The 24,979-nt window shown below is 37.4% G+C and overlaps 2 protein-coding genes across 5 annotated transcripts; one reads left to right on the top strand and one right to left on the bottom strand.

Moving 5' to 3' along the window:
* The first annotated feature begins 224 nt into the window (after positions 1–224).
* LOC309480955 (uncharacterized protein) lies at positions 225–10,395 on the top strand. 3 transcript variants are annotated; one of them, XM_082145721.1, is made up of 16 exons: positions 225–572; positions 2,319–2,529; positions 3,351–3,380; positions 3,856–4,286; positions 4,424–4,529; positions 4,959–5,176; positions 5,447–5,578; positions 5,799–5,966; positions 6,062–6,198; positions 6,325–6,436; positions 6,532–6,612; positions 6,851–7,025; positions 7,177–7,266; positions 7,431–7,508; positions 7,637–7,697; positions 7,860–10,395. In XM_082145721.1, exons 4-16 carry the CDS (start codon positions 3,858–3,860, stop codon positions 7,924–7,926), a joined length of 1,854 nt encoding a protein of 617 aa, XP_082001847.1. In that variant the 5' UTR covers positions 225–572; positions 2,319–2,529; positions 3,351–3,380; positions 3,856–3,857; the 3' UTR covers positions 7,927–10,395. The 3 variants fall into 3 exon arrangements, with proteins under 3 accessions (XP_082001847.1, XP_082001848.1, XP_082001849.1); XM_082145722.1 differs by lacking the exon at positions 3,351–3,380; XM_082145723.1 differs by lacking the exons at positions 7,637–7,697; positions 7,860–10,395 and having other exon boundaries at positions 7,431–7,630.
* Positions 10,393–18,719, bottom strand: LOC309481154 (uncharacterized protein). Of its 2 annotated transcripts, XM_082145994.1 has the most exons (12): positions 18,261–18,523; positions 17,886–17,915; positions 17,741–17,760; positions 17,458–17,588; positions 17,193–17,316; positions 15,479–15,639; positions 14,575–14,728; positions 14,371–14,469; positions 14,096–14,142; positions 12,286–12,426; positions 10,984–11,058; positions 10,393–10,669 (listed from the first exon to the last, which is right to left on the bottom strand). In XM_082145994.1, exons 3-11 carry the CDS (start codon positions 17,751–17,753, stop codon positions 11,044–11,046), a joined length of 885 nt encoding a protein of 294 aa, XP_082002120.1. In that variant the 5' UTR covers positions 17,754–17,760; positions 17,886–17,915; positions 18,261–18,523; the 3' UTR covers positions 10,393–10,669; positions 10,984–11,043. The 2 variants fall into 2 exon arrangements, with proteins under 2 accessions (XP_082002120.1, XP_082002121.1); XM_082145995.1 differs by lacking the exons at positions 10,393–10,669; positions 10,984–11,058; positions 12,286–12,426; positions 14,096–14,142; positions 18,261–18,523 and adding an exon at positions 18,600–18,719 and having other exon boundaries at positions 14,149–14,444.
* Between the last annotated feature and the right edge of the window lie 6,260 nt (positions 18,720–24,979).

Genomic DNA, 24,979 nt, shown 5'->3' with positions numbered 1-24,979 from the left:
AGAAAAAGGCTTAGTCTATATAAGAGGTTAAGTCCCCCCAACATTTTTTAAAGCTTTAGAGCTAAATCAGTTAGTTTACCTGGCGGTCTATTTTCCCGTTTTTCAAAACAGTTTAAATCAAACCCTGTTTCTCCATGTATTGCTGGGTTTGTCTGGTAAAACTCCTGTTGAGTGACCTTGAGATACTCCCGTGAGCTGTGTGCTAGGCTGTACCAGGAGAAACATTACTCCCCCTAACATGCTGCTTTCTCTAACTTCAAACTCAAATCTTCAGTCTTCAGTGCACATAGTTTTACAAACAATTGTACGTTTTTAAGAAACCTCTTTCCTTTTTTATGACTTTTTATCTGGCTATTAATAGTTGTTACAACATAAGATATCAATCGTCCTTTTATTATAATGTTTTGCTTTTATTTTTATCTTTTATTTTTCTTCCTCACTGCAATGTTTCCACATTTGAGGCTCTCTAACTGTAGTTGTTTGTCAGATGAAGCATATCTTTTGACCTCGTCAGAAATTCCAACTTGGAATATCTTTTGCACAGAACTGCTAAACTTTTTCTCAGAAGCAAGGTATGTTTTTATTATTATTTTATTTTATTAATTGATATAATATTTTATCAATATCGATATTCAAATGCCCTAATGTTTTTATCTCATTAGTCTAGTTATAATTGCACTAGATACTTAGGGTAAAGTTACTGACAATACAGCAGCAGTGAAGCAACACTTTAGTGACTTAAATCTCTTCTTAAAACATATTTCAGGTTTTACTTGATTTTCCATTTTTATTTGTTTATATTTGTATTTTAAATGTGTAGTTTTCACTCTTGTGTTTGCCTGTAAAGCGCTTTGAGAAAGCAACTTTTAAAGGTGCTATATAAACTAAATGTATTATTATTAATACTTGGGTAAAGCTGGTTTTATATTCACACATTCGGCACAAACTACAACACATTTGTTGGTTATTTTTCCTAGAACTCAACGTCTTTCACACGGCTGCTTTAATTGCACTAACATTTCAGCTTATTCCTGTTTAGTTTAATAAATTATTTTTTATTTTTTTTTATATGTAATGCTTCATCATTTGCTAGCAATAACATGCTTTAATGTAACCCATTAAGCTATGTATTTTATGCGTAAACCACTTCAAATTACAAAACCTAAAACTCTTAAACTCAAACTCGTTAAACATTAATAATCTTATGTATATATACTTGTTAAATCCCCAAACTTGACTTCCTAGGCAATTGTTTAACACAACTTCTACAGCTTTTAAACAGTTTTTGCTTTATTGAGTCCTCAATCAAATTATTAATTCTAAATTTCACTGTCCAGGGTGTTTCCTTAGTTATCTTGAGCGGCTGGAATGGTAGGTATTTCGACTCCTTTAAAACCTTCTGCCATTAGTATAATAGTATTAAAAAATTATATATATATATAGCCTATATATACATAAAAACAGCTTTGCCTTCTTTCACAACTTCTTCAATTGGTATAGACCTCTCTTATCTAAATGTATTTATTAGATACATTTTCCATCTATTATTCTTAGTTTCTCAGATGTTAATAAAACATCTATCAGCTTTTTTCCTTCGGTCCACAACATTGTATCTTGTCGCTAACTTAAACATTCCATTTAATAATGCTCTTTGAATTCACTATTTTCAACAGCTCTCCTAATCTAAGAAGTTTACAATATAAGTTTTTGTATAAATTTCTGTATAAAAATCCATACTTCATGTATAGTTATAATTAACTTTTTACTAATTATAGCTCATCCTTCTTGCTTATCTGTTCGTCCAACTGTTTGTACAGTATTTTATTTTTGTCTAAACTGTAATATTTATTCTTATTTCTTTTATAATATTTTCTTATATGTAAAGCACTTTGAATTACCATTGTGTATGAAATGTGCTATATAAATAAGCTTGCTTTGCCTTGCCTTATCTTGTTATTTTAATAAATGAATTAACAATTTCTTGCTGCTAGCCCTTAATTACATATTTTTAAATAAATTATATTTTCTTACCTTAGAGTAGCAAAGTTTTCTTGTAGAAAACCCGTTATAGTTCAGTCTCAGTCACATCTCCATTTTTGAACCTTTATCAGCGTATACCAAGGCCTGTTCTAAGTTACTGAAGTATTTTTCTCTGCTGTAGGCATTATTAAAAAATTTGTTCAAGACTAAAATAGCCTATAAAATATGAAATATTCTATTTATGTTTGTTTGTCCACTTACGTAATTTACATATTTATTTATTACTTCGTAGTATTCATATTATTTAGTTAATACTATCTTTTCATTTTTTTATCTAGGAATATCTCTTATCACCCGATTGAATGGACATTATCAGTGGTTATCGGCCCATTCGTATGGGCCAGTAGGCCCCTACTGTGCCTCCTAGCAGGTGCAGTAGGTTGTTATCATCTATTCACATCGCTGATCAGCATCATACAGGAAGACTCTCGATCCAGTCCCCCAGGAATACAGTCCGCCGCCAGACCTCAAACCTCCAGCGACTTTCAGGTAAAATGACAGAAAATTAAGACATTTTCAACTGTTCCTATCTAGTTTATGAGCTAAAAAAAAAAACACATTTTTAAACATCTGTTATATTAAAGCTATAACAAGGTAACATAAAAGAGTTTAAACGAAATACCAGATATTGTTTTTATCGATTTTTTTTTTTTTTCATTTGCATTTACTGTATTTACCGGTCAAGCTAGCATTACAGTTTACTACAAAAACGTTGTTTTTTTTAATCGAAACAAAACTGTTAGTTTTACTAACAATTTAGCTTCCACCATGGCTAACTAATGAGTTAAAAAAAGTTAGCAGATGAGAGGAAAAAAACGATTTATTACACCGTGAGTTTCCTGTAAATTACACCTTTTAGCCTTAAAGGCGTTCTGTGTAATGACTACACTGTACATATATTTTGTATCTGCTTCATACAAACTCTTCATTCAGGCTATATCATGCTCGTATATAGGCCTACCTACTGTATATAGTGATAGTGAAATCAGGTTTGTGGTAGCTCTATTTTGATTTATGTAAGCTAGCAACAACAGGCTAACAAAAATGCATTACTTCAATTAACCTTGAACTTGAAACATAAACATGCTTTCCTGCTTATATTTTGGGGATATTTAATTTAAATTTATCAATCAATAAATTCCTCTTGAAACAAACTTTGTTGTATTATTTTAATGTAATACTGTGAAACTGCTTTGATACAATCTGTATTGTGAAAAGCGCTATACAAATAAACTTGACTTGACTTGACTTGACTTATGTTTCTCTGTACTTGACTTTGTCCATCTCATTTTACAACTTTTGATTCCCAGATTAGGAAAAACTGTTCCAAGATTGCAGTGGTAAGTTTATTTGATTTATTATCTATCTAGTTATGTATCTATGTCATGGTCTCCCGGCTTTTTGGTGTTGTGTTCCTTTTGTGTTAGTTTTGCCTTAGTCTTGTTTCCTGTTTTTTATTTTGTTGGTTCATTCCCTTGTGCATTCTGTCCTGTTACTTCCTGCTCCTTGTCACACCTGGTTTCTATCTCATTGTTAGCCGCTCAGTGTACATATACCCCTAGGTTTCTTTATTTCCCTGCCAGATCCATGTTGCTTCCCCCTGTATCTTCCATGTAGTCTGTTACATTTATTTGATTAAAACTTGGTTCCTCCACCTGCCTGCCTCCTGACTTTGTTGCTGCATTTAGGTCCTCACCATCCACAACTCGTGACATCTAGGCCTATATTTTAATACATCATGCACATTAAGGAACAAAAATCTAGCTTTTGTTGTACCCATTAGTCATGCATGTGTCTTTATTGCCTTTTTTCCAGAGATGGGAAAAGCATTGAAAGGCACACGGTTAAGAAACATCAAGATACAGGTGCTGAGGAGGAATATCAATGGTTGTGTAAAGGTTCATTACCTTACACATAAAGACATCCCCAAGCCCAGCTCCCAACAAACAGGCCTTTTGAACTCCACACTTGTTCCATCAGAACAAGATGAAGCAGCAGGCTGTAGTTCATCTTCCGAGACTGCGTACAGTAAGGCGAAGAAGAGAGAGCTAAATGCCTGGAATACAGTCAAGGAGGACATGCTCAAAGTTTCATTTGAAACTTCAGCACCAATAACTTCCAAGTGTTCTGTCTGCCAACGGCATGCTGATTATAGGTGCTTGGAGTGCAGCACCACGGCAGTCCTTTGTGAAGCCTGTCTGAGGAGGACTCACCACAATTCATTGCACGTCCCTGATAAATGGAATGTATGAACAACAGCATTCACTCACACATATACATATAGCAAAATATTTGTAAATCTTGTTTTAGCACAATACTACAATTTGTGTTGTCTTGAATTACTCATTTCCAAAACTATTAGTTAAAGTTATCTTTCTTTCAGAATTCTTCTTATGAACCATCCTACCAGGGGCTATTCCTGTATTTACCCGAGGGCCATGAAAACCATGCTGTGTACAGGAAAGATATAAAAGTCATTGTCAACACAGGTTTGTCATTTTATAATGTTAAAAGTCATGTGTTTAATTTCCTTGACCAAAGAAAAGAGAGGCTGATGAAATGTTGAGCAATGACGTTCTCGTAGGAATTTCTCACACTTCTGATGTGCAATTTTCCAGTAATAACATATCAGGTTACTGGTGACACAGTGTCTGTGTTAATATACATTATAGTAATGATTATGGATTTGATTTATATAGCGCTTTTCAAGACACTCAAAGAGCTCTACGTTGAATCCATTATTCTTTCACTCATTCATACTTGGTGATGGTAAGCTACTTGTGTAGCCACAGCTGTCCTGGGCCAATGAGTGCAAATGGCCACTGCCATGCTGCCGTCTATCAATAAGATTGTCTATCATTATCAATAGACTATTTTATTGTATTCCTTGGTTATGTTTTTATGTATTTTTTTTGCAGGACGTCTCTGCACCATCCCTATAGATATGTGCGAGTGTGAACCTGAAGCCTGCACTCTTCTGCGGTATGGGCTCTGGCCAGCAACAGCTGAAAAGCCTCAAACTGCCTTCTCCATTCCTTTACTGGAACTATTTGTTTGTCTGTCACTGGAGTGTCAGGTTTCTGTTGAGGGTTTTTGCAACACTCTGCGCTGGAGAAACAATCTGACTCCTACAGAGGTGAGTCAGATTGCAGAGGTAATTTTGAAGTCCCATCTGTGACGCCAACATTTCAGATCAAGATATATATCACAACGAAGAGTAAATCATTACGAAAACATCTAGGATCTTACAGTTGTATGAAAGAAGATTGCTGATTTTTCATTTTTTATAAGAAATATATTTATAATTATATTTATAATTTGGTAATGAACCATGCAAAGTATTACTTTGGCTTTTAATGTTAATGATGTTTCAGTAACATTTTTGCTGATGCGGTTAATACCATAGGTTAACGCACTCTACAGAGCCCTGGTGGGAGAATCCATATCCCACTTTAGGCATCACCACTTCCGACAAAGGAGTTTGGTGGATATTTGCCCTCAGTTTGATGATGGGACCACGTGCCCAGCATGTCCAAAGGTGGGTTCTACTCTCCTAGCTTAGTTCATGTTAGATTACTTGATTGCAGTTCCCATGAAATGATCAAATTGAATCAATGTGAAGTGTTACATTTTGATATAACGGTAACAGTATATGTTCACCAGCCTGGTATGAGTATGAATGAGGGAACTTGTGCATCTTTTATCTTTTTTGTTGCACCAGATACAAAACCAGAATTACTCAAGTTATTGTTTCCTAGGTGGATGGAGATATGATAGTAACTCTGGATGCCAACTTTGGCCTTGTGAGGAAACAAAGCTCAGGGACAAGCCTAGTTGAGCCCTTACATGGGACCCGCATGTTTGTTGCTGAAAATAATGTACAGGAATATCTGCTTTCACATCCTGATAATTCCAAGCCTCACGAGGTTAGTCACAGTTGTAGAATACTTTATCACAAACTTAAACTAATAGAAAAACACCTAAGTCTTCCCATAACCATCTGCATTTTTCCTTATCCCAGGACTGCAGTAACTTCAAGGCTGGCAACATGCTGAGATCACAAAAAAAAGAGAAAAAGCTTGATGTTGCAGGAGTGTTTGGAGCCTCCTGTCGTCATGAAATCCCACTGATGTTTGTAAACATGAGCCAAGGAGAACGGCAAGTCTATGACATACTGAATAGTAGAATAGAAGTGTATTAACCTGTGATATGTATATGGGCAATATTACAACATACTACTAAATGAGCTCAGCATCAGAATTCCCATGTTTTGTGTTGTTATAGGTTAGCTTATCCCCTGTATGTCATTGATGAGCTTCTTCAAAGATGCACAAAGAAGAACATACACTTGCGGGTGGTCTATGATATTGCCTGTGTTGTTGCCTCACATTTGAACGTGAGTTCTTTTTTAAACTTCTGTGTAAAGTTTCAATATTTTCTAAAAGATCTTAAAATAACAAATAAAAGCTCTGCCATACTGTGTTCAAACAGAAATCAGGTGAGGGTATACCTCCCAACATCTCCTTGGCTGTGCCGGCTTTTCACATTTATGGACACAAACTGCCCTGCCAGGTAATACCATTGGATTTAAACAGATGTCAGGATCTGTGGATCACTTCATTCCCTCCTTGTTTAGCTTCCATTCTCCTGTCCACTGCACTGCTTAAATAAAGTAGAAAGGCCTGAAAGTAATCTTGAATCTAACATTTTCCTGACGTTTTCTAAACTTGTTTCACAGCCGTGCTGTTGCGGACAATGTGAGAGGTTGTGTCAATCTCTGTGATATTTTACGACTTTGCTTTAATCACAGATCAAGTACAGCACCAGACGGCTTAGTGGGTTTGGGCTTACTGATGGGGAAGGAATGGAGAGACTGTGGTCTTTCCTCCGAAGATTCGCCAGGGTCACAAAGGAGATGACTCACCGGCTTGACCTGCTGACTGATGCACTTCTGCACTATGGACGGAGAAAATCTACTGACCTTGGTTAGTTTACCATAGTATGGCGATGTCATAAATCAGTGCTAGTAGTTTAACGCACTGTGCTTGTTGGTTTAAATTGTACACATTTTATATTTTCTGGAGTTTAGCTTGAACAAATTGTACTACGCAAGTAAATTCAAGTATTTCTTTGCAGCGTTGAACCTCCTGCAAAAACTGGACAAAGCAGAGAAACTATCAACTCTAGCTGAAGAAGACATTTCATCTGTCATCAGAGAGGCACCAGGTAAATTGCACACAAGAAGCAGAAGCAGTAAAAAATTGTGTTGATTAAGATTTACGATCATATAATTTTCCATTTAATTTACAACCATTTTGCACATAGTGGTATTATGTAGAATTGATCAGTCGGTTGTTTTGTTTGTTTGTTTTTATTTGTTTTTTTTTTAGTGTTGATCTCTGAGCAACACATTGAGAGATGGAAGAAAAGAGAGATAGAGCTGTCCCAACAGAAACCAAAACCAATACGTAAGCAACTGAAGTGAATGTTTTAACCATTGTTTTAAGCAAATGTAACTACAGTAATTACCCAAAAAAATACCTGACAAAATAAAAGAAAAAGAAATATAGCTGTAACATTTTCATCTGATCTCCAGACACTGTCTCTAAATGGAAAAGGGACTACATTAAGGAGTTGATAAAGTTCTACAATCTCAAGTAAGAATTCAGTGTCTTGTCTACTGATATGTAATAACAAGGCACATTGGTGTAGGAAACTGTTGCAGTGGCCCTGTTCAGACCCAGTATTAACATGTGCTCTCACTGATACAAAGTGGTCAGCCCTAAGTGTGTCTGACCTGGTATTTAAATGCATTCCAGTGTTTCCTCTACAGTGACTCAACTGTGGCGGCCTGCCACTGCTATATTGTTTGCACCACGCCTTTAAAAAGCACATGGACAACGTCAACATTTCTGAATTGAATCCTCTGTCATATGCTGTTAGAATGCTGTTACGTGTGACCTGGACAACTTCTGTGTGTGGTTTGGCCAGATCCAAGGGGTTTGGCCAGGGGTTCTGTCAAGATGGGGTGCTGAGTGTACATTAATGAGATATAAAATGAACTTCTTTGATTTTAGCAAATGGAATGAAACAAAGTGTGAAATATTTAAAGGGGTCTGAATACTTTCCGTACCCACTGTACTGTGTGGCAACCCCAATCAGGCCTTCTTTCCAGCTTATATGAATGACCTAGTGTTCTGACCAATATTATAACTCTAAAAGTGACTAAATTTGGAATATATATCCAAAAAATATAAGAAAAAAAAACTGAACGCTTAATTCTATATACTCGGTTTGCAAATGCTCTCTCAAAGTAAGCCTTTGAATGGATCTGTCAATGAAATGAGAAAAATTAAATACTTTGGCTTTTACTCAACCAAATACATAATTGAAAAGGTCTTAATGTGGAGAATAACATATATCAGTATGAAGACTCTACTGGGCTCCTTCTATGAAAGAATGAGCTTTGAACCTTGGCCTCAGTGCATATTTGAAGGCTTATAATTTACCAACAAAAAGGGCTAAAACCATGGGACCAACTGTTATAGAGAGCTCTTGACCTGAACTGTCATGTAATATCTCATGTGTTATATCCACCACCTGGGGGCGCTGTCAAATATGGATTAAATACAATTTCACCCATTTTGCAATTAGATATTTAAGATCTGAATCCTCAGTTGCATTCAGCGTCCCTTTAAACACCCGATGAGTTGTTAATTATATATTTGGAAATTCAAGTTTGATGCAAAATAATCATATTATGTAAAAACTACAAATACTTATGGCCGCGCCATGCGGGTGAAAACATGTCAGCGCCATGATTGTAGTTCTTGTGGGGTCCGACCGAGATGCAATTTTAGGGTTACAAAACGATATATCTATTGCATAAATCAAAGACCAAATATAGCCGAACTAGTGATTACACTGCCTCTAGATGACAGATGTTAGTAAAATGTGAATATGATGGATTATTTTAGATATATTATCTTTTATAAATTAACATGGGTGTAGGCCATAGACAGTATAAGAAATGGACAGAGTCATCTCATTGGAACTCATTTGAAGCCCATTTTCAGCGATTTTTTTAGGACTTCCGTTCCTGACGCGCAGACTCAAACTGAGCTTGACGACGTAGATGTGACGTAAGCAACCCGTCTGTCTTCTAGTGGCTGTGGCATGAGAAATCTGAATCATTCCCTTCCGAATCTTGCAGAGACGGAGAGCGTGGGTAGGAGGTGTCCATGAGCTAGGAGCAGGAGAAACTTTTGCTAGGTATTCTGATTAATTATTTTGTCATTTTGCCTCCACGTCTCCCCGATTGCCCGCGAGCTTCTCCTCCTGTCTATACGGTAATCTCTATACTGTGCGACAGAGAGTCGCGTGGTTATGACGCAATCGTTAGCCTACTTTTACAAAAACTGTTTTTACGGGGCCATAACGTAAGCTACAAGGTAATGGAGCATTTTATACATTGTCGTGTTTCTTTAGAAATAAATAATGGACAAATGGAGTCTTTAAACGCCTCAGATGTAAAGTTATTCGCTGTCAAAGTGACGCCAAAATGAATGGGAGTCAATGAGATGCTAACAGCAGGTGAAGTTCTGCTACAAGATGGTGGCACGCGGCCGGCTTCAACTTCCGGTCGACTTCCTTCCCGCTTGGTGTAGGCTGGTAAGTTAGGTCTTCCGGTTTTCCTGTGGTGGATAGGGTCGTGAAAACATATGGTTACTTTATTTTTCAGACAAATTATGGAGCCGAACAGCCATTTACTAAGTTACTGTGGTGAGGCAAAAAAGTAAATATGTCGGTTTATTTAAGATATTCGTGCCAAAACGTTTAATAAATTACCACTTCCGCATGACGTCTCAGATTGACACTAAGAGCAGCCAATGGGATACCTGTCGGATTTCTTTCACCGTCTTTGGATTGGATCGGGAGTCTTCCTGTGTCAGTGCAGTTGGACAGCGGGGCTGTCCAAGTGTGATAACCGATGTATTATTTATTGTTAGACTACATGGACTTTATATGTATTACGATTTATACCATTTATATCCATCATATCTGTGAATAAAAAACGTTATTGTGGTGGTGGAGATTGAGAACATTTATGTTCCAGGAATTTCTCAGAATAAAAAATAAACATTCTGTAAGTGTGCATTACATGAACTCAAATAACTCCCCAATTCACAGTAAACCATGCTTCTATTTCCAACAATATCTTTATTTTTATTTTTAACAGTTTAACAATCACGCACTGCACAGAGCACACACATCTGAACATAAACAGCACGCCCTAAAACAAAAATATCCCACCCCCACCCCGTTCACATGTATACAAACATACATGTAAAGAAATGACTAAAACCATGCTTCTTAATAATGTGAAACTTTAATTCATGCTGTGTAATGATTACAAAAGGCATGCAAAAAACATTTTAAACAAAACAACAAAGACATTTATTTTAGGTGTTTCAGCACTGACAGTGTTGGCACATGTTGCTTTTAAAACCACATGCAGTATGTGACCAGAACTGACACACTGTACACTGTGACCATGAACGCCATTTTTTGGTAGCATTCTTTCTCTTGTCACCAAAATGGATGTGGCAGACACAGCAGGTGTCTTGACCTACCAAGAAAAAAGGAAGTAAGGAAAAACAAAAGATACGTTTTTTTTATGTACATTTTGTAATCAATCAATCAATCAACCAACCAAAAGTATTAAACATATTTAAAATAATGTCTCAAAGGCGGCTATTTCTGTTACAACTGGCCAGCTCAACATAAAGCACTTTACCTCTGTGAAACAAGTCTCAAAGTGCTGTATCATATAAATGTTATCCTAAAATAATTTAACTTAAACATTTTCATATGAAGACTCTGCAATAGACAATAAGACTTGTGGTTGCAAGGATAATGTATAATTTGCTGTGGAATACATACTGTCATCTGCAGTCATCATGACGACATAAGTGGCTGAAGAAGTTCTAGGGAAGTTCTCTGCTATCTGCTGTGCACCTACAGTACATAAAACAATATGATAAAAACTCAATACATATCTTGTACCTTAATGGAAAATTTGTAATCCAATTTGTCAGCATTTATATGACCCATGACTATTGGATACAGTAAGCAGTGTTAGTATTGACATTCACTGGACACTTTATTATATACAGCTGTGCTACTGCTTATGAACACAAATATCTAACCAGCCAATCACATAGCAGCATCTCAACACATGTAGTCATGTAGACATGGTGAAGAAGACTTTCTGAAGTTCAACCTGAGCATCAGAATGAGGAAGAAAGGGGATTTAAGGGACTTTGAATGTGGCATGGTTGTTGGTCTGAGTATTACTGGGATTTTCACCCACAACCATCTCTAGGGTTTCCAGAGAATGGTCTTAAAAATGCAGAAAATAAATATTGTCTGGTCTGATGAGTCTCCATTTCAGCTCCACATTCAGATGGTAGGCTCAGAATCTGCTGGAGACATCATGAAAGCATGGATTCATCCTGCCGCCCATCAACGCTTCAGCTGCTGCTGCTGGAATGGTGGTGGGGGGGTTTCTTGTCCCACTTTGGGCCCCTTAGTCCCAACGTGGTATGGTTTAACCAGCACAGCCTACCTGAGTATTGCTACTGACCATGTCCATCCCTTTCTGAGCACAGTGGAACATCTTCTGATGGCTACTTCCAGCAGGATAATGCACCATTTCACAAAGCTCAGATCATCTCCAGCTGCTTTCTTCAACATCATAATGAGTTCACTGTCCTCCAACAACCTCCACAGTCACCAGATCTCAATGATTCCATGACATATGCTCACAAATTGTATTAAAAAACATACTAAATTTGACATTGACCAAATCTGGACACAATTAGCCTTTATACAGAAGTAATGTGGACATCAATACTTGACATTCAGTACACGTTGGAAAAAAGAAGTCGTCTGGTGTCACGTTGTGAACCTGTAGGGGATGTAATTTAGGTGTCCAGAAACCACTTAAAATATGCGCCGTTTGGACGTCTCTTTGCGCTGTAGGTGTGATCCCTACTGCATGCGAAGACCTATGTGATATTCATTTTTCTTTTTGAAAAATAAATATGGTTAAACAATTTGTGAGCTTTTCTCTCTTTTTCTGTTAGTTTTGTGAGCATTTGTCTGTGCACCAATCTCAATCTAATAAAACGCATTTGGGTTGTAGCCACTGGCATTAAAAAGAAATCAGTTACAAATAATTACCATTTCCACACATAGGTTGCAGTAACTCTTCCACTGACTGGCATCCTTCCTTTGTATGGATATCGTCTGCCGTGGCTTCTGGGTCCATGTCCTCAAGAACACCCTCTCCCATCCCAGTTGGACTGCATTGTGTCGCATCTGCTTTATATGTTAAGGCAAAAAAGGTACACTTACTGTATGAAGGATATGCATGACACGTAATTGCTGGAGGAAAAAATAGTATCATATAGTATAAATAGTATCAAATAGTACCTATAGTATCATACAGGGAATATAAGTTACAACAATGAAAGGAATAGATTTATTAATTTCATAGTTTGTAAATGTAAACCACTGTAATGGGCAATAACAGTCTCCAAAATCATAATTAACTATGTAAAGACTATCTGGAGAGGTGCCTTAAAAATGGTGTTCCACTATAATTTTGATTCTGGAACAAAACACAAAAATCAGTTTGGGATGTTTATAATGGCCCTGCACAATATTGTAATATTTTTGTTACCTCATTATTCGCTCAGTGTTCAAAGAGCGAAATAGCATGCAGAAATACAACTGCCACTAGTAAGTCTAAATATGACTTACTAATTTCAAATGAAATCTGCTCAGCATTTTTCAAAATGGCATCTAATTGGTGTCTTCCATAAAAAGATGGCTTCCTTAGACCAAGGCCATTTGGCAGTCCAACTACCGTCAGGCCTCAGTTTAAAGCAGCACCAGAGCCCGTCTACGGAGAGCCTGTCCACTCCCTATTAAGCCCTATTGTACCGAATTTTGGTTGTAGTACCACCAGAGTTCCACTGGGGGCGCTCGCCATGAGTGCAAAATGAATGGGAGTCAATGGGGCTAGACGGCTAAATTTGTCTCTTTCACCCGATTGCCGTTGAGAAATCTCAGATGTGATTGTAGATTTTGCAAGTTCAACATGGGTTTTAGGTCGAAAGTTGAATGAACGAGTACTTATGTCGTTTTGATTTCTTACAGGTTGAGTTGTTGTTGCCCATAACACGCTAGCATTCTGCTAATGACGTCAGCATTCTGACGTCATTGACATTTTGAAAGACTTTTTTAAATCAAATAAGTGACTCTAAAAAATCTAACACCCAGCAATGTGTAATTTCTTTGCATCTCCTTTCGAATACAACATTCAAATTACTAGACAAAAAATTATATCCTGAGAAAAGTGGATTTTGAGGGGTATACCGCCATTGACCTCCATTCATTCTGCACTCGTCCTGTGAGCGCCCTCATATGGAATCAGAGTGGAACTGCAACCAGTTCAGAAGCCGGAAGTGTAGTGAGAGTGAAACTTCTCGCCATATTAGACATTCTCTGGCAGCACTCAGTAGCTTCGGGACTTCTTCGCTGTATTCTCGCTTTTTGCTCGCAGGTTTCTCTCTAGAGCTCCCCCCACAGCTTCGGAATAGATATTTGACAACACTGTTGTAAAAACTCGTTGTTGATTCTCAGACACCAGAGGCTATAGATCAACGACATCAAAGCAGATGGGACGTTCTTTAAAACGTCTTCTTCATTCGGGTTCGGACAGCGTGAGGGAGCGCAATAATGACAGCATTTTAGCAGATTTCTTTTGGCCGTAAAGCAATTGTTTACATCGCGAGACCTGATATCACGCGAGACTTCCTGACGCGGCGTCCGGCGGCCCGCCGGCTCACAGTTGCAAGTGCGTATTTTCCGCTCACGGGCACCAAGGGGGTGCGAAACGACCACCATTCAACCCGAAATAAGTAATATAACCATTCCAATGACTCCGAAGCTGTTCAGTTAAGGTAAAAAAAGTTACTTAGTTCACCTTTAACAAGGCCTGGTAAGGGAGCCTTCCAGAACCTCCAGCCTCCTCTGAAAGACATGAATATGCTCATGCATGCACACAAGTTTTCAGTTTGACAATTCCGACTTCCCTACCTGTTTATAATCAGTGCATAGATTGTAAACATGTAATTCTTAAGATTGTATGCTATAGGTTAAAATGCCACAGATTCATGGAGGCATATTAGCTCATCAATATATGTAAATATTTATAAATTTTTCACATTTGCCTAAAAAAAAGTTAGAAAATATGCTTACTATATCTTTGATTGAAGAGGTCCTGCACTTTCTTAACCAGGTCATTGACTTGACCTTTGTTGCTGTGGGTGGTGCTGTCGGTAGTGCAAGAGGAATTGGCTGCAAACGTAAGGACAAACCATATCATTTATCTAACAGAATTGTATTACGTATCTTTGCACTATTACAAGCCATTTGTGTAGTTTTTCATAAAAACAGTATCACCTTTGAAGTGCAGTGCAAAGTTGTTTGCTGTGTCTGTGGAGTCAAGGAAGTCAGCTGCCCCTTTGCTGCTGACTTCGTAGACCTCTAGGCCAGACTTTTGTCGGTCAAAAGATAAAATGGCCGTCTCAACACCCAACTCCTCAAGTTTGGACACCTTTACCATTTTCAGGTAAAAAAGAATATCAAATAAAAAAATCCAACATGCATACCAACATTCCAACATATACTGAAGAAGCAACTCATAACAGGGCATGGCAGTCTATATGAAAACACTTTTACTGGGTGAAAATATTGTGAGAAATAAGTGCTTAAGGAAATTACATTTACTACACATTAAGAGTCTAAATGATGTGCAGAAAAAATGTGGAGAATATAATTGGTGTGAATGCTGAATCATCAAAGAATCAAAATATGAGCACAAACAGCCATTGTGCTCTGCTCCATTCGCACTTGTGGTTAATAATCCTTAAATCTACAACAATACCACTTATCAAATCAAATTAAAGGCAGGGTCAAAGTTTCTGGAAAAACAGCTTGAGCAAGCTAAATTTAGAAAATATACAATTCAGAAGTCCAAACCCCTTTCTTCAGACTTCGCCCCGAAACCACGCGTCCAGAGTACAGTAACATGCAATGCTTGGACCCGTCTGGGGGAGGGACCAATGCCAACTGTTTTTGATTGACATATGACCATTCAATCATTTCTTCATCCTTGTGAAATGACTGGTTGGTGTTTTTCAGTCCTGTATGTTCACTAGGTTACTAAATGTTAGTAATGTCTTTTGTGATAGATCCTCTAATTAATTGGTCACAAACAGTTGTTGAAGTGGAATTAAATCAATATTGTAAAAATGTATTTTAAAAACATCATGGACCCTGCCTTTAAGTTCCCTTCTTTCCAAACCTGTAATTTCAGCTGGTTCAGATTTTTTTTTATTTTGAGCTCCCTCATTTCAATGCTAAGGTCTTGCCCTTGTGCCCTCAGCGCTGCTGCTTCCTGTTTATATTTGTCTTTCTGCTTCTCCTCTAGTGTGGACCACCTGCCTTTTATATCCTTCATAGTCCCTGAAGAAAAATGAATGCACAGTAAACTTAAAGGAGAACTCCGGTCAATTTTAACATTGAGCTCATTTTTTTGTAAATTTGGAGTGCTGTCAATACAGAGAACAACGACAAAAATCGGTGTTGCCTACACCATGTTATCCTCTTTTTAAAATTTGCACCCTGTTGACTTAAATGGGGCATGTTTTAAAAGGAGAACTTGGTAACTTTTTTAACTTAATAAAACTGTCTAGAAATCATTTGGATGGTTAAACAACCTGTTCTGGTGATATTGGTGACTTTCCCCGCTCCCCCCAGCGTTCCCAGGCGGAAAACCAACCTTGCAACTTGGGGACTACCGTCCCGGCAAGATAGAAATTGGAAGTCTCGTGAGAAGCGAGAACTAGAACGAGAACGAGCGCGAAACACAAACTGCTTTACGGCAATTCGACATAAACACACACGCATGTATGATGTATTACCAGATTACCCAACTCGGTAGACATAGCTCCACGCGATACAGTTGGCTTGCTCCAATCAAAACAAACGCACATGAGCAGCGGTAGAGAGGGGGAGGAGGCCGCCGCAAGTGAGTTTTTTACGACCATGTTGTGAAATATACACCCCCCCACAGCTGTAGGGGGAGCTCGTGGGGAAAACATGCGACAACAAAAGGGAAAATCAGCAAAGAAGTGACTAGAGTTCGCTAGAGTTGCAGAGTTCTCCTTTAAACCTGCTTTTACCCTCTTAACATCCTTGATGTGTCATTACAAGTGCCCAGCCAATGTGAGTGATTCCTTCAGAGTGAACACGGTGAATCTGACTGCAGTAGATGTGAAAAATATGAATAAAAATTAAGTTAATTCGGCCAGCGCTCATACCTGTATTTACATCCTGTTTTAGGTTGAAGTCCAAAGTAGTCGATTGTCGAGTTCACGCGCGTGATCATAGGCAACTAAACATATGCGCGTGAACTCGACAATTGATTACTATGGACTTCAACCGAAAACAGGATGTAAATACAGGTATGAGCGCTGGCTGAAATAACATCATTTTTATTCATATCTTTCACATCTACTGCAGTCAGATTCACCGTGTTCACTCTGAAGGAATCACTCACATTGGCTGTGCACTTGTAATGACACATCAAGGATATTAAGAGGCTAAAAGCAGGTTTAAAACTTGCCCTATTGAAGTCAATAGGGTGCAAATTTTAAAAAGAGGATAACATGGTGTAGGCAACACCGATTTTTGTTGTTGTTCTCTGTATTGACAGCACTCCAAATGTACAAACAAATGAGCTCAATGTTAAAATTGACCGGAGTTCTCCTTTAACACTTAACAGTCTGCAGAAAATGTGTCTGACACCTCGGTTTGCCCTTGGATTGTGAAATCCACCTTTCAAACAATAATTTGTAAATACATCAACAAACAGACCAGTCTTATATCAATCTATGTAACTTCTACATGTAAAGTGCCTGCCAAATAGTATACTAAACATTAGTTTCATGACCCTTGTGAACCACTGATGAAAATTGACAACATGAAATTCTAATATGACAAACAGTCCCTCTCACCTTTCTTTCGGAGAACATCCCTGCAAAAAAGGTTGTATGGTGACAAATCCCGAGTGTAAAACTTTGGCTTTGAGGGCCGGGTCTCAGAACCTTTTTGGGATCTCTTGTAATTTCCAATCCAGTTCTGAAAGACAGTAAACAAAATGAATGACATGGGATTATAACCCGTTAGACAGGAAAAATAATTCCATTTTGTAAAAGTAGAAGTAATACAGCATGAATTACTTTTAAAGAGCTGTGTATTAGTGCAACAAGTAACCCTTACTTGTATGACACAGATGTCAAGACCGGTTGCTGCTACAGCTTGTAGTACCAAGGGCGAGCCAACACCTGTCATTCCCTCCTTATAGAAGGATGTAAGAGTGTTTCTCTGATCGTCCCTTATCTCTGTTTGCTCTTGTTAAGAAACAACAAAAAAGGTAGTCAGTAATAAACCAGTTATTTAAAAAAACATAATGCTGAGGGAAAGAGTGGATTTTGCACACCATACCAGTTTTCTTTTACACACTAGACTTAGGCTTCTAGATTAGTAAATACAAGTAGCCTACCTCTCTGAGCCATCTTCAACCTGGAATATAAATGGATATAAACTTGCCTTTACACATATTTCACAATCAGCCCACTAAATCCATGCAGCTTGGTTAAAACCTTATTTACAATAATGCATTATGGACAAATTATAAACAAACTTACCACTGCAATCTTGGAACAGTTTTTCCTAATCTGGGAATCAAAAAGTTGTAAAATGAGATGGACAAAGTCAAGTACAGAGAAATATAAGCAGGAAAGCAGACAGATAGAAAGACCTGTGTATAGGTTTTATGTTTCAAGTTCAAGGTTAATTCAAGTAATGCATTTTTGTTAGCCTGTTGTTGCTAGCTTACATAAATCAAAATAGAGCTACCACAAACCTGATTTCACTATCACTATATACAGTAGGTAGGCCTATACGAGCATGATATAGCCTGAATGAAGAGTTTGTATGAAGCAGATACAAAATATATGTACAGTGTAGTCATTACACAGAACGCCTTTAAGGCTAAAAGGTGTAATTTACAGGAAACTCACGGTGTAATAAATCGTTTTTTCCTCTCATCTGCTAACTTTTTTTTAACTCATTAGTTAGCCATGGTGGAAGCTAAATTGTTAGTAAAACTAAGAGTTTTGTTTCGATAAAAAAAAAAAAAACGTTTTTGTAGTAAACTGTAATGCTAGCTTGACCGGTAAATACAGTAAATGCAAATGAAAAAAAAAATCGATAAAAACAATATCTGGTATTTCGTTTAAACTCTTTTATGTTACCTTGTTATAGCTTTAATATAACAGATGTTTAAAAATGTGTGTTTTTTTTTAGCTCATAAACTAGATAGGAACAGTTGAAAATGTCTTAATTTTCTGTCATTTTACCTGAAAGTCGCTGGAGGTTTGAGGTCTGGCGGCGGACTGTATTCCTGGGGGACTGGATCGAGAGTCTTCCTGTATGATGCTGATCAGCGATGTGAATAGATGATAACAACCTACTGCACCTGCTAGGAGGCACGTACAGTAGGGGCCTACTGGCCCATACGAATGGGCCGATAACCACTGATAATGTCCATTCAATCGGGTGATAACATCCGAAGCGGGTGAGTAAACGGTCATTATAGTTGTCTTTATATCTAAGACAGATACACGTTTGTCTTGTAGCGAAATCTCAGCTCACCTATATGCATTTTCTAATGCTTTAACCTCCTGTCAGCATAGGCACTATATGGTTATGCCATTTTTAACTCCTACCTGTTTACTTATGTTTGCAGTACGACTTGACATGATTTATAAGTCTAATATTCCTGCTTATGAACTATTCTTCATTGAATTTTGGGTTAAAAGTCAGACTAGCATATTCAAAGTCCCAGTGTCTTTTTCCATGTCTTCTTCTGGACTCTGAAACTTCTCTTTACCAATATTAACGCTCTCTTGTCTTTTGAAGTTCTTACTGACTTCTTACGGTACCTAAGTCTCGCTTCAGAAACTAATTTTTTGTGTTTAATGAACCTATTACTTGTTCTAATTTTTTTTTGGTCACTTTTCTACTTAAACCCTCAGTAAATGGGTTCCCATTATAGACTGGCTGTCTTTATATCTCTGTAAGTAAAATTTCTATAGGCACAATTTTTTATTTTTTATATTTTTTTTTTAAATTATTATTATTTTTATTGTTTTCCTCTTAAAAGCATCCTACTACATTTCTTTCTATCAGAATATTTGTATTTAGTCCTCTGTATTTACTACATTAACCTCTGACTAATCATTCAATATTAAAAGTATATAATAGCTACATTTAACATAATATTATTTGATTTCCTGCTTTCACTTTCGGTGTTGTGTATCAGAGGTATTGGAGTTCTCTGAACCCTCTAACTCACCCTGACTCTGTTGTAAAACTCTCATACGGAGGCGTAGACCGCCGAGAGAGTCCTTGCGGGACATCTTTTCCCGTTTCTAAAGTTGTTACTCTTTGCATTGTTAACAAGTTTATTGTTAATAGTTTATCTCCCATTTCCTTCATTGTCTGGTATTTGCAATTATATTCCTTCAATTACCATTTTCACTCCATCATAAACTATTATTTAACTTTATAATAAAATAAAGTTTACCTGACTTATTTTGTTGTCAGTGCCTCCCTTAAGTTTCCATAAATTATCGTTTTACAGATCTTTCAGCCTCTAAAGTTCTGAAGTACGAGCTCTTCTCTGTAATACAGTGTGGGAGACGATCTGGCACGCACTACTGTTGGCTTTTCGAGTCTGAGCTATGCTCACAGACTCTGTCTCTTTAACCGGTACACCTATTTTACAATAAAATCATCCTGGCTGTTCCAGGACCAATAATTATACTTTCATTACACTTTTTATTTGTATTTTAATATGCCAGATAACATCCCATTTTTCTCAACACATATTGTTACAGATTATAAGTCCTCCTTTTAGCCTGCATATTTCCACTTCATAAAACTGTCTTCTGACAATGTTAGGTGCATTTCTTCTGTTTGTTTAAAGATATTAATATCAATTTGATATATAGCCTGTCTATCCAAGTCCGGTGGTTTAAATTCTTTTTAGCACTCTATCATTCGTAATATTTAGAAAAACATTTCTTAGCTGTTTAATAACAGTCATTAATCATTATTAACCATTATTCCTTGTCTAGAAGTCTTATTCTGTAATGTTATTACATGTACAAATTTTTCCACTTCATGTTAGACCTACCTCAGTCTATCTCTATAGAGAAGCCTCGTTCCATTTTCTAAAACCGTTGTGTCTGCCTGGAAGGCTAGGTTTCATTTTAATACATGAGAATCTCCTCATGTTAAATATCTACATTGCTGGATTTTACTGCTTGCCCTGTCATAAGCGAAGCGTCCTCCACTAACAGGTCTTATCTTTTAGCCAGTCTGTGCCTCGTACTGTCTGAGGCTAGCCGTTTGAGACTTTCTGTCTCTCCTTTTTCATGGCTTTCTCAATCTTTACGGCTCTCGCTCATAAAGTTATTTGTTCTACGCGCGTTCAACCCTTTCTGGGCTGTCTATAAATAATCTCTGTTCAACCCTTTCTGGGATTTTCCTTTAAATAATCTTTTCTAGATTATTACTTTCTGGCTAAATTTCTCTTAGTCGACTTTTGTTTTAACCCTTCTGGGTTTTATTATTATTACATTAATCTTTGCCCTTTCTGGGTATGCATTATAGCATTCATTTTTCCACTCTCACGGAATTTTATTTTTATATATTAATCTTTGCCCTTTCTGGGCTTTATTATAACAGTAATATTCTCCCTTTCTGGGTCTGTATTTTTAAATACTATCTTTTCCAGAAGTTTCTCTTAGACGTCATTTATTTTAACCCTTTCTGGGTTGTTCCTTTAAATAATCTTTTCTAGATTATTAACATTGTTGGGGTCTTACAGGTTGCCTTTTAGTTGGTAATTTACTAGCATTCAAAGTTCGTACTCCTATACTCAAGCGTACGAGTGCGGAAGCGAATGGGCAAGCATTGCTCGATCGACCGTGGCCAGGGATCGATGGATCAATGCCCCTAAAACGTTGGGCGCCATGTTTTACGGTGTGTACTTTACTCTTAACACCTTTTACATATTTATTTATTATTCTCAGGTAAGGTAAAGAAAGTCAAATCTGACCTAAACCGTAAGCATTCAAAAGGTACTTACAATTTGGTCAGAAGACTCCTCTGTGGTATGTTCTCATTAAAAGTCTTCCAGCATCATAAATCTCAGTAGGCAGATTTTGTAATCAATTAAATTTCTTTTAATTGGTTACTTTTCTTTTTATAATAAACGAAAATATAAAAGGCGAATACAACTTAATCGTTTAAGTATAAAATACAATAGTCATGTTTTGAAACAATGGTGTAGTAAGCTCTGGGCTTCTTCTCTTCTGCTTGGGGTTTCTTGTCCCCAGCTCTGGGCTTCTAGGCGTCGGGGGCTCTGGCGTATCAGTATCCCAAGAGGCAGTCAGTTCATCAGTCTTTTATACTCCTTGTTTACAACAAGCGTTAGGTTGACACTCCTCCAAAGTTTCCCAGATCCTTCTCCAGGCAGGTGCAAGCGGTCCACCTCTTCATGTCCTTGAACTCCAGTAAACTCAACTACAATGGCTGAGTTCATTTAAAGTTGTAGGAGTCCTCTAGTGCACACACATAATCGCACTTTTCTGCTCGTCTTAACATGGGTTAGCACAGTCACATATTCACACATAACCATTTACTGTACATCTATGCCAAAACAATATAAGCCATCTTTTACAAACAAATTAAATAACAACATTGAATGCAACGCATTATATCCAATACATTGGCTAAATATGTGCAACAAAAAGGCATCTATAATAAATAAGGAGGCAGGTAATTGCATTTTCTTGATATTATACAACATTATGCAAATAAAAAAAATAAGAATAAGCATGAGAAGAGGCAAAGAAAGACGTGATGGTGGAGAGAGTTGAGGAAGGGGAGAGGAAGAGTGAAATGGGTAGAAAGAGATGAAGAGGAGAGGAGGAGAGAGTTTAAGAAAAGGAGAGGGAGAAGAGATGGTCATATTCATTTATGTAGCGCTTTTAACAATGTATATTGTTTCAAAGCAGCTTTACAGAGATAAACGTATAATTTAAGGTAACAGAGATTGTTTTGGCTTTATAGCGGTTCTTTAATAAAGTTATTTTTCAGCTAAAGTTAGTTTTGATTGATTCGCTTCCGTCGCACCGATCATTTGTTATTAAATTAGGGGCCGCTAAGACGACACCATTCTCTCTACACAGACTTTAAACGCGAACCTGTGAGAAACGCTGATGGCGTTCACATGCACATTAAGAATTGGTTCTATAGTTATGTGCGTTTGAATATATGTGCGCAGGTTTGTAATTCCCTACAAACCAAGCCTAAACAAAGTACTGGTCTTTCCTTATAAATTTTGATACAGAATTTTATTTTATTTTGTCACTTCGGGGTAGGTACGCGAAACAAATTTCCCAAAAACGAATTTCCCGAAAACGCTTTATCTGTAGAGTGGTAAAGACTAGTTGGCACTTCATCGCTGCGTTGTCATCGGGTCCTGGCGAAGGTCCTTCGTCAGGTCTGGATCCGGCAGGCTGCGGGAAAACCTCGGGATAAACAAAGACACTAAAATTAGCGTAGATGCCATTCTTCTTATGATGTAACGAGTACATCAGGATTTATGGGAAGTGTTCCCGGTTCCGGCTGATCTAATCTATGCAGCCTAACATTGAATTATAGAAGTCTATAATGTATTATGTGAATGCTAGGTCAAAGAGATGTGTCTTTTAATCTGGCTTTGAACTGACAGAGTGTGTCTGCTTCCCGGACAATGTTAGGAAGACTGTTCCAAAGTTTTGGTGCTAAATAGGAAAAGGATCTACCGCCAGCAGTTGATTTTGATATTCTAGGTATTATCAACTGGCCGGAATTTTGAGATCGCAATAGACGTGAAGGACTATAATGCGTTAAGAGCTCGCTCAAGGACTGCGGAGCTAAACCATTTAGTGCTTTGTAAGTAATCAGCAATATTTAAAAATGTATACAATGTTTAATAGGGAGCCAGTGCATTGTTGACAAAACTGGGCTAATATGGTCATACTTTCTGGTTCTGGTAAGAACTCGAGCTGCTGCGTTTTGGACCAGCTGTAATTTGTTTATTAAGCATGCAGGGCAATCACCCATAATCTAGCCTTGATGTCATGAACGCATGGACTAATTGTTCTGAATTTGTCAATGAGAGCATATGACGTAATTTATATATATTTTTAAGATGGAAAAATGCGGTTTTACTCATTCATTGCTATAGAAGAGGAAGAATTCGTTAAACTCGTTAAATCATCTAAATCGACAACATGTTAGAACCTATACCAACTAAGCTATTGAAAGAGATGCTTCCAGAGGTCATAGATCCTCTTCTTAATATCATTAATTCATCTTTGTCATAAGGATACGTACCAAAAACTTGTGATTAAACCTTATGATTAAACCGCTTGTTAAAAAAACGCAACTTGATCGTACAGAATTAGTCAATTACAGGCTGATCTCGAATCTACCTTCCTTTTTAGAAAGAAATTATATCTGTGAGGATTTTCAGTCAGGATTTAGACCGTACCATAGTACTGAGACTGCTCTCATTAGAGTTACAAATGATTTGCTCTTATCATCCGATCGTGGTTGTATCTCTCTATTAGTGTTACTCGATCTTAGTGCTGCATTTGATGCTATTGACCACAACATTCTTTTAAATAGACTCGAAAATTATGTTGGCATTAGTGAAATCGCATTAGCATGGTTTAAATCATACTTATCTGACCGTTATCATTTTGTAGCAGTAAATGAAGAGATGTCTCATCGATCACAAGTTCAGTATGGCGTACCACAAGGCTCAGTACTAGGACCGTTGCTTTTCACTCTGTACATGCTACCCTTGGGAGATATCATTAGGAAGCATGGAATTAGTTTTCACTGTTATGCTGATGATACTCAGCTCTATATTTCTTCACGCCCTGACGAAACTTACAAATTCACAAAATTAACTGAATGTATAGGTGATATAAAAAATTGGATGACTAGTAATTTCCTACTACTAAATTCTGAAAAAACAGCGATTCTAAGTATTGGATAAAAAACGTCCTCACGTAATAATCTAGAATACTGTCTAACACTTGATGGCTGCTCTGTTAAGTCTTCGTCGTCGGTTAGGAACCTGGGTGTGCTCTTTGATACCAATCTTTCATTTGAAAGTCACAAATCAATTTTTTCCTTAGGGACACTGCAATGCACTGCCTGATGCGATACTGTAGTAGACGGTTGCATAGTTATAATTTTCTCCCTGATATTATCAATCTTGTAAGTGAAGAAGTTCATAAAGTCATTACTGCTGTGCTGCTTGGAAACTTCTGGGCTTGAAGCTTTATTTTTTGTTAGTTTAGCCACTGTTTCAAATAAATACCTAGGGTTTTGTTTATTTTCTTCTAATAGGGTTGAAAAATAAGCAGATCTAGCAGCTTTTAAAGGTCCCATGACATGAAAATGTCACTTTATGAGGTTTTTTTAACATTAATATGAGTCCCCCTAGCCTGCTTATGGTCCCCCAGTGGCTAGACATTTTGATAGGTGTAAACAAAGCCCTGGGTATTCTTGAGAAAATGAAAGCTCAGACGGGCGAATCTAGAATCTTCCCTTTATGTCGTCATAAGGGGAAAGGTCACCTCCCCTTTCTCTTCTTTGCCCGCAAAGA

Source organism: Leuciscus leuciscus (genome assembly GCF_965113295.1).
Source record: "Leuciscus leuciscus genome assembly, chromosome: 1".
Classification (NCBI taxonomy): domain Eukaryota; kingdom Metazoa; phylum Chordata; class Actinopteri; order Cypriniformes; family Leuciscidae; genus Leuciscus; species Leuciscus leuciscus.
This window is presented reverse-complemented; position numbering and strand designations above follow the sequence as displayed.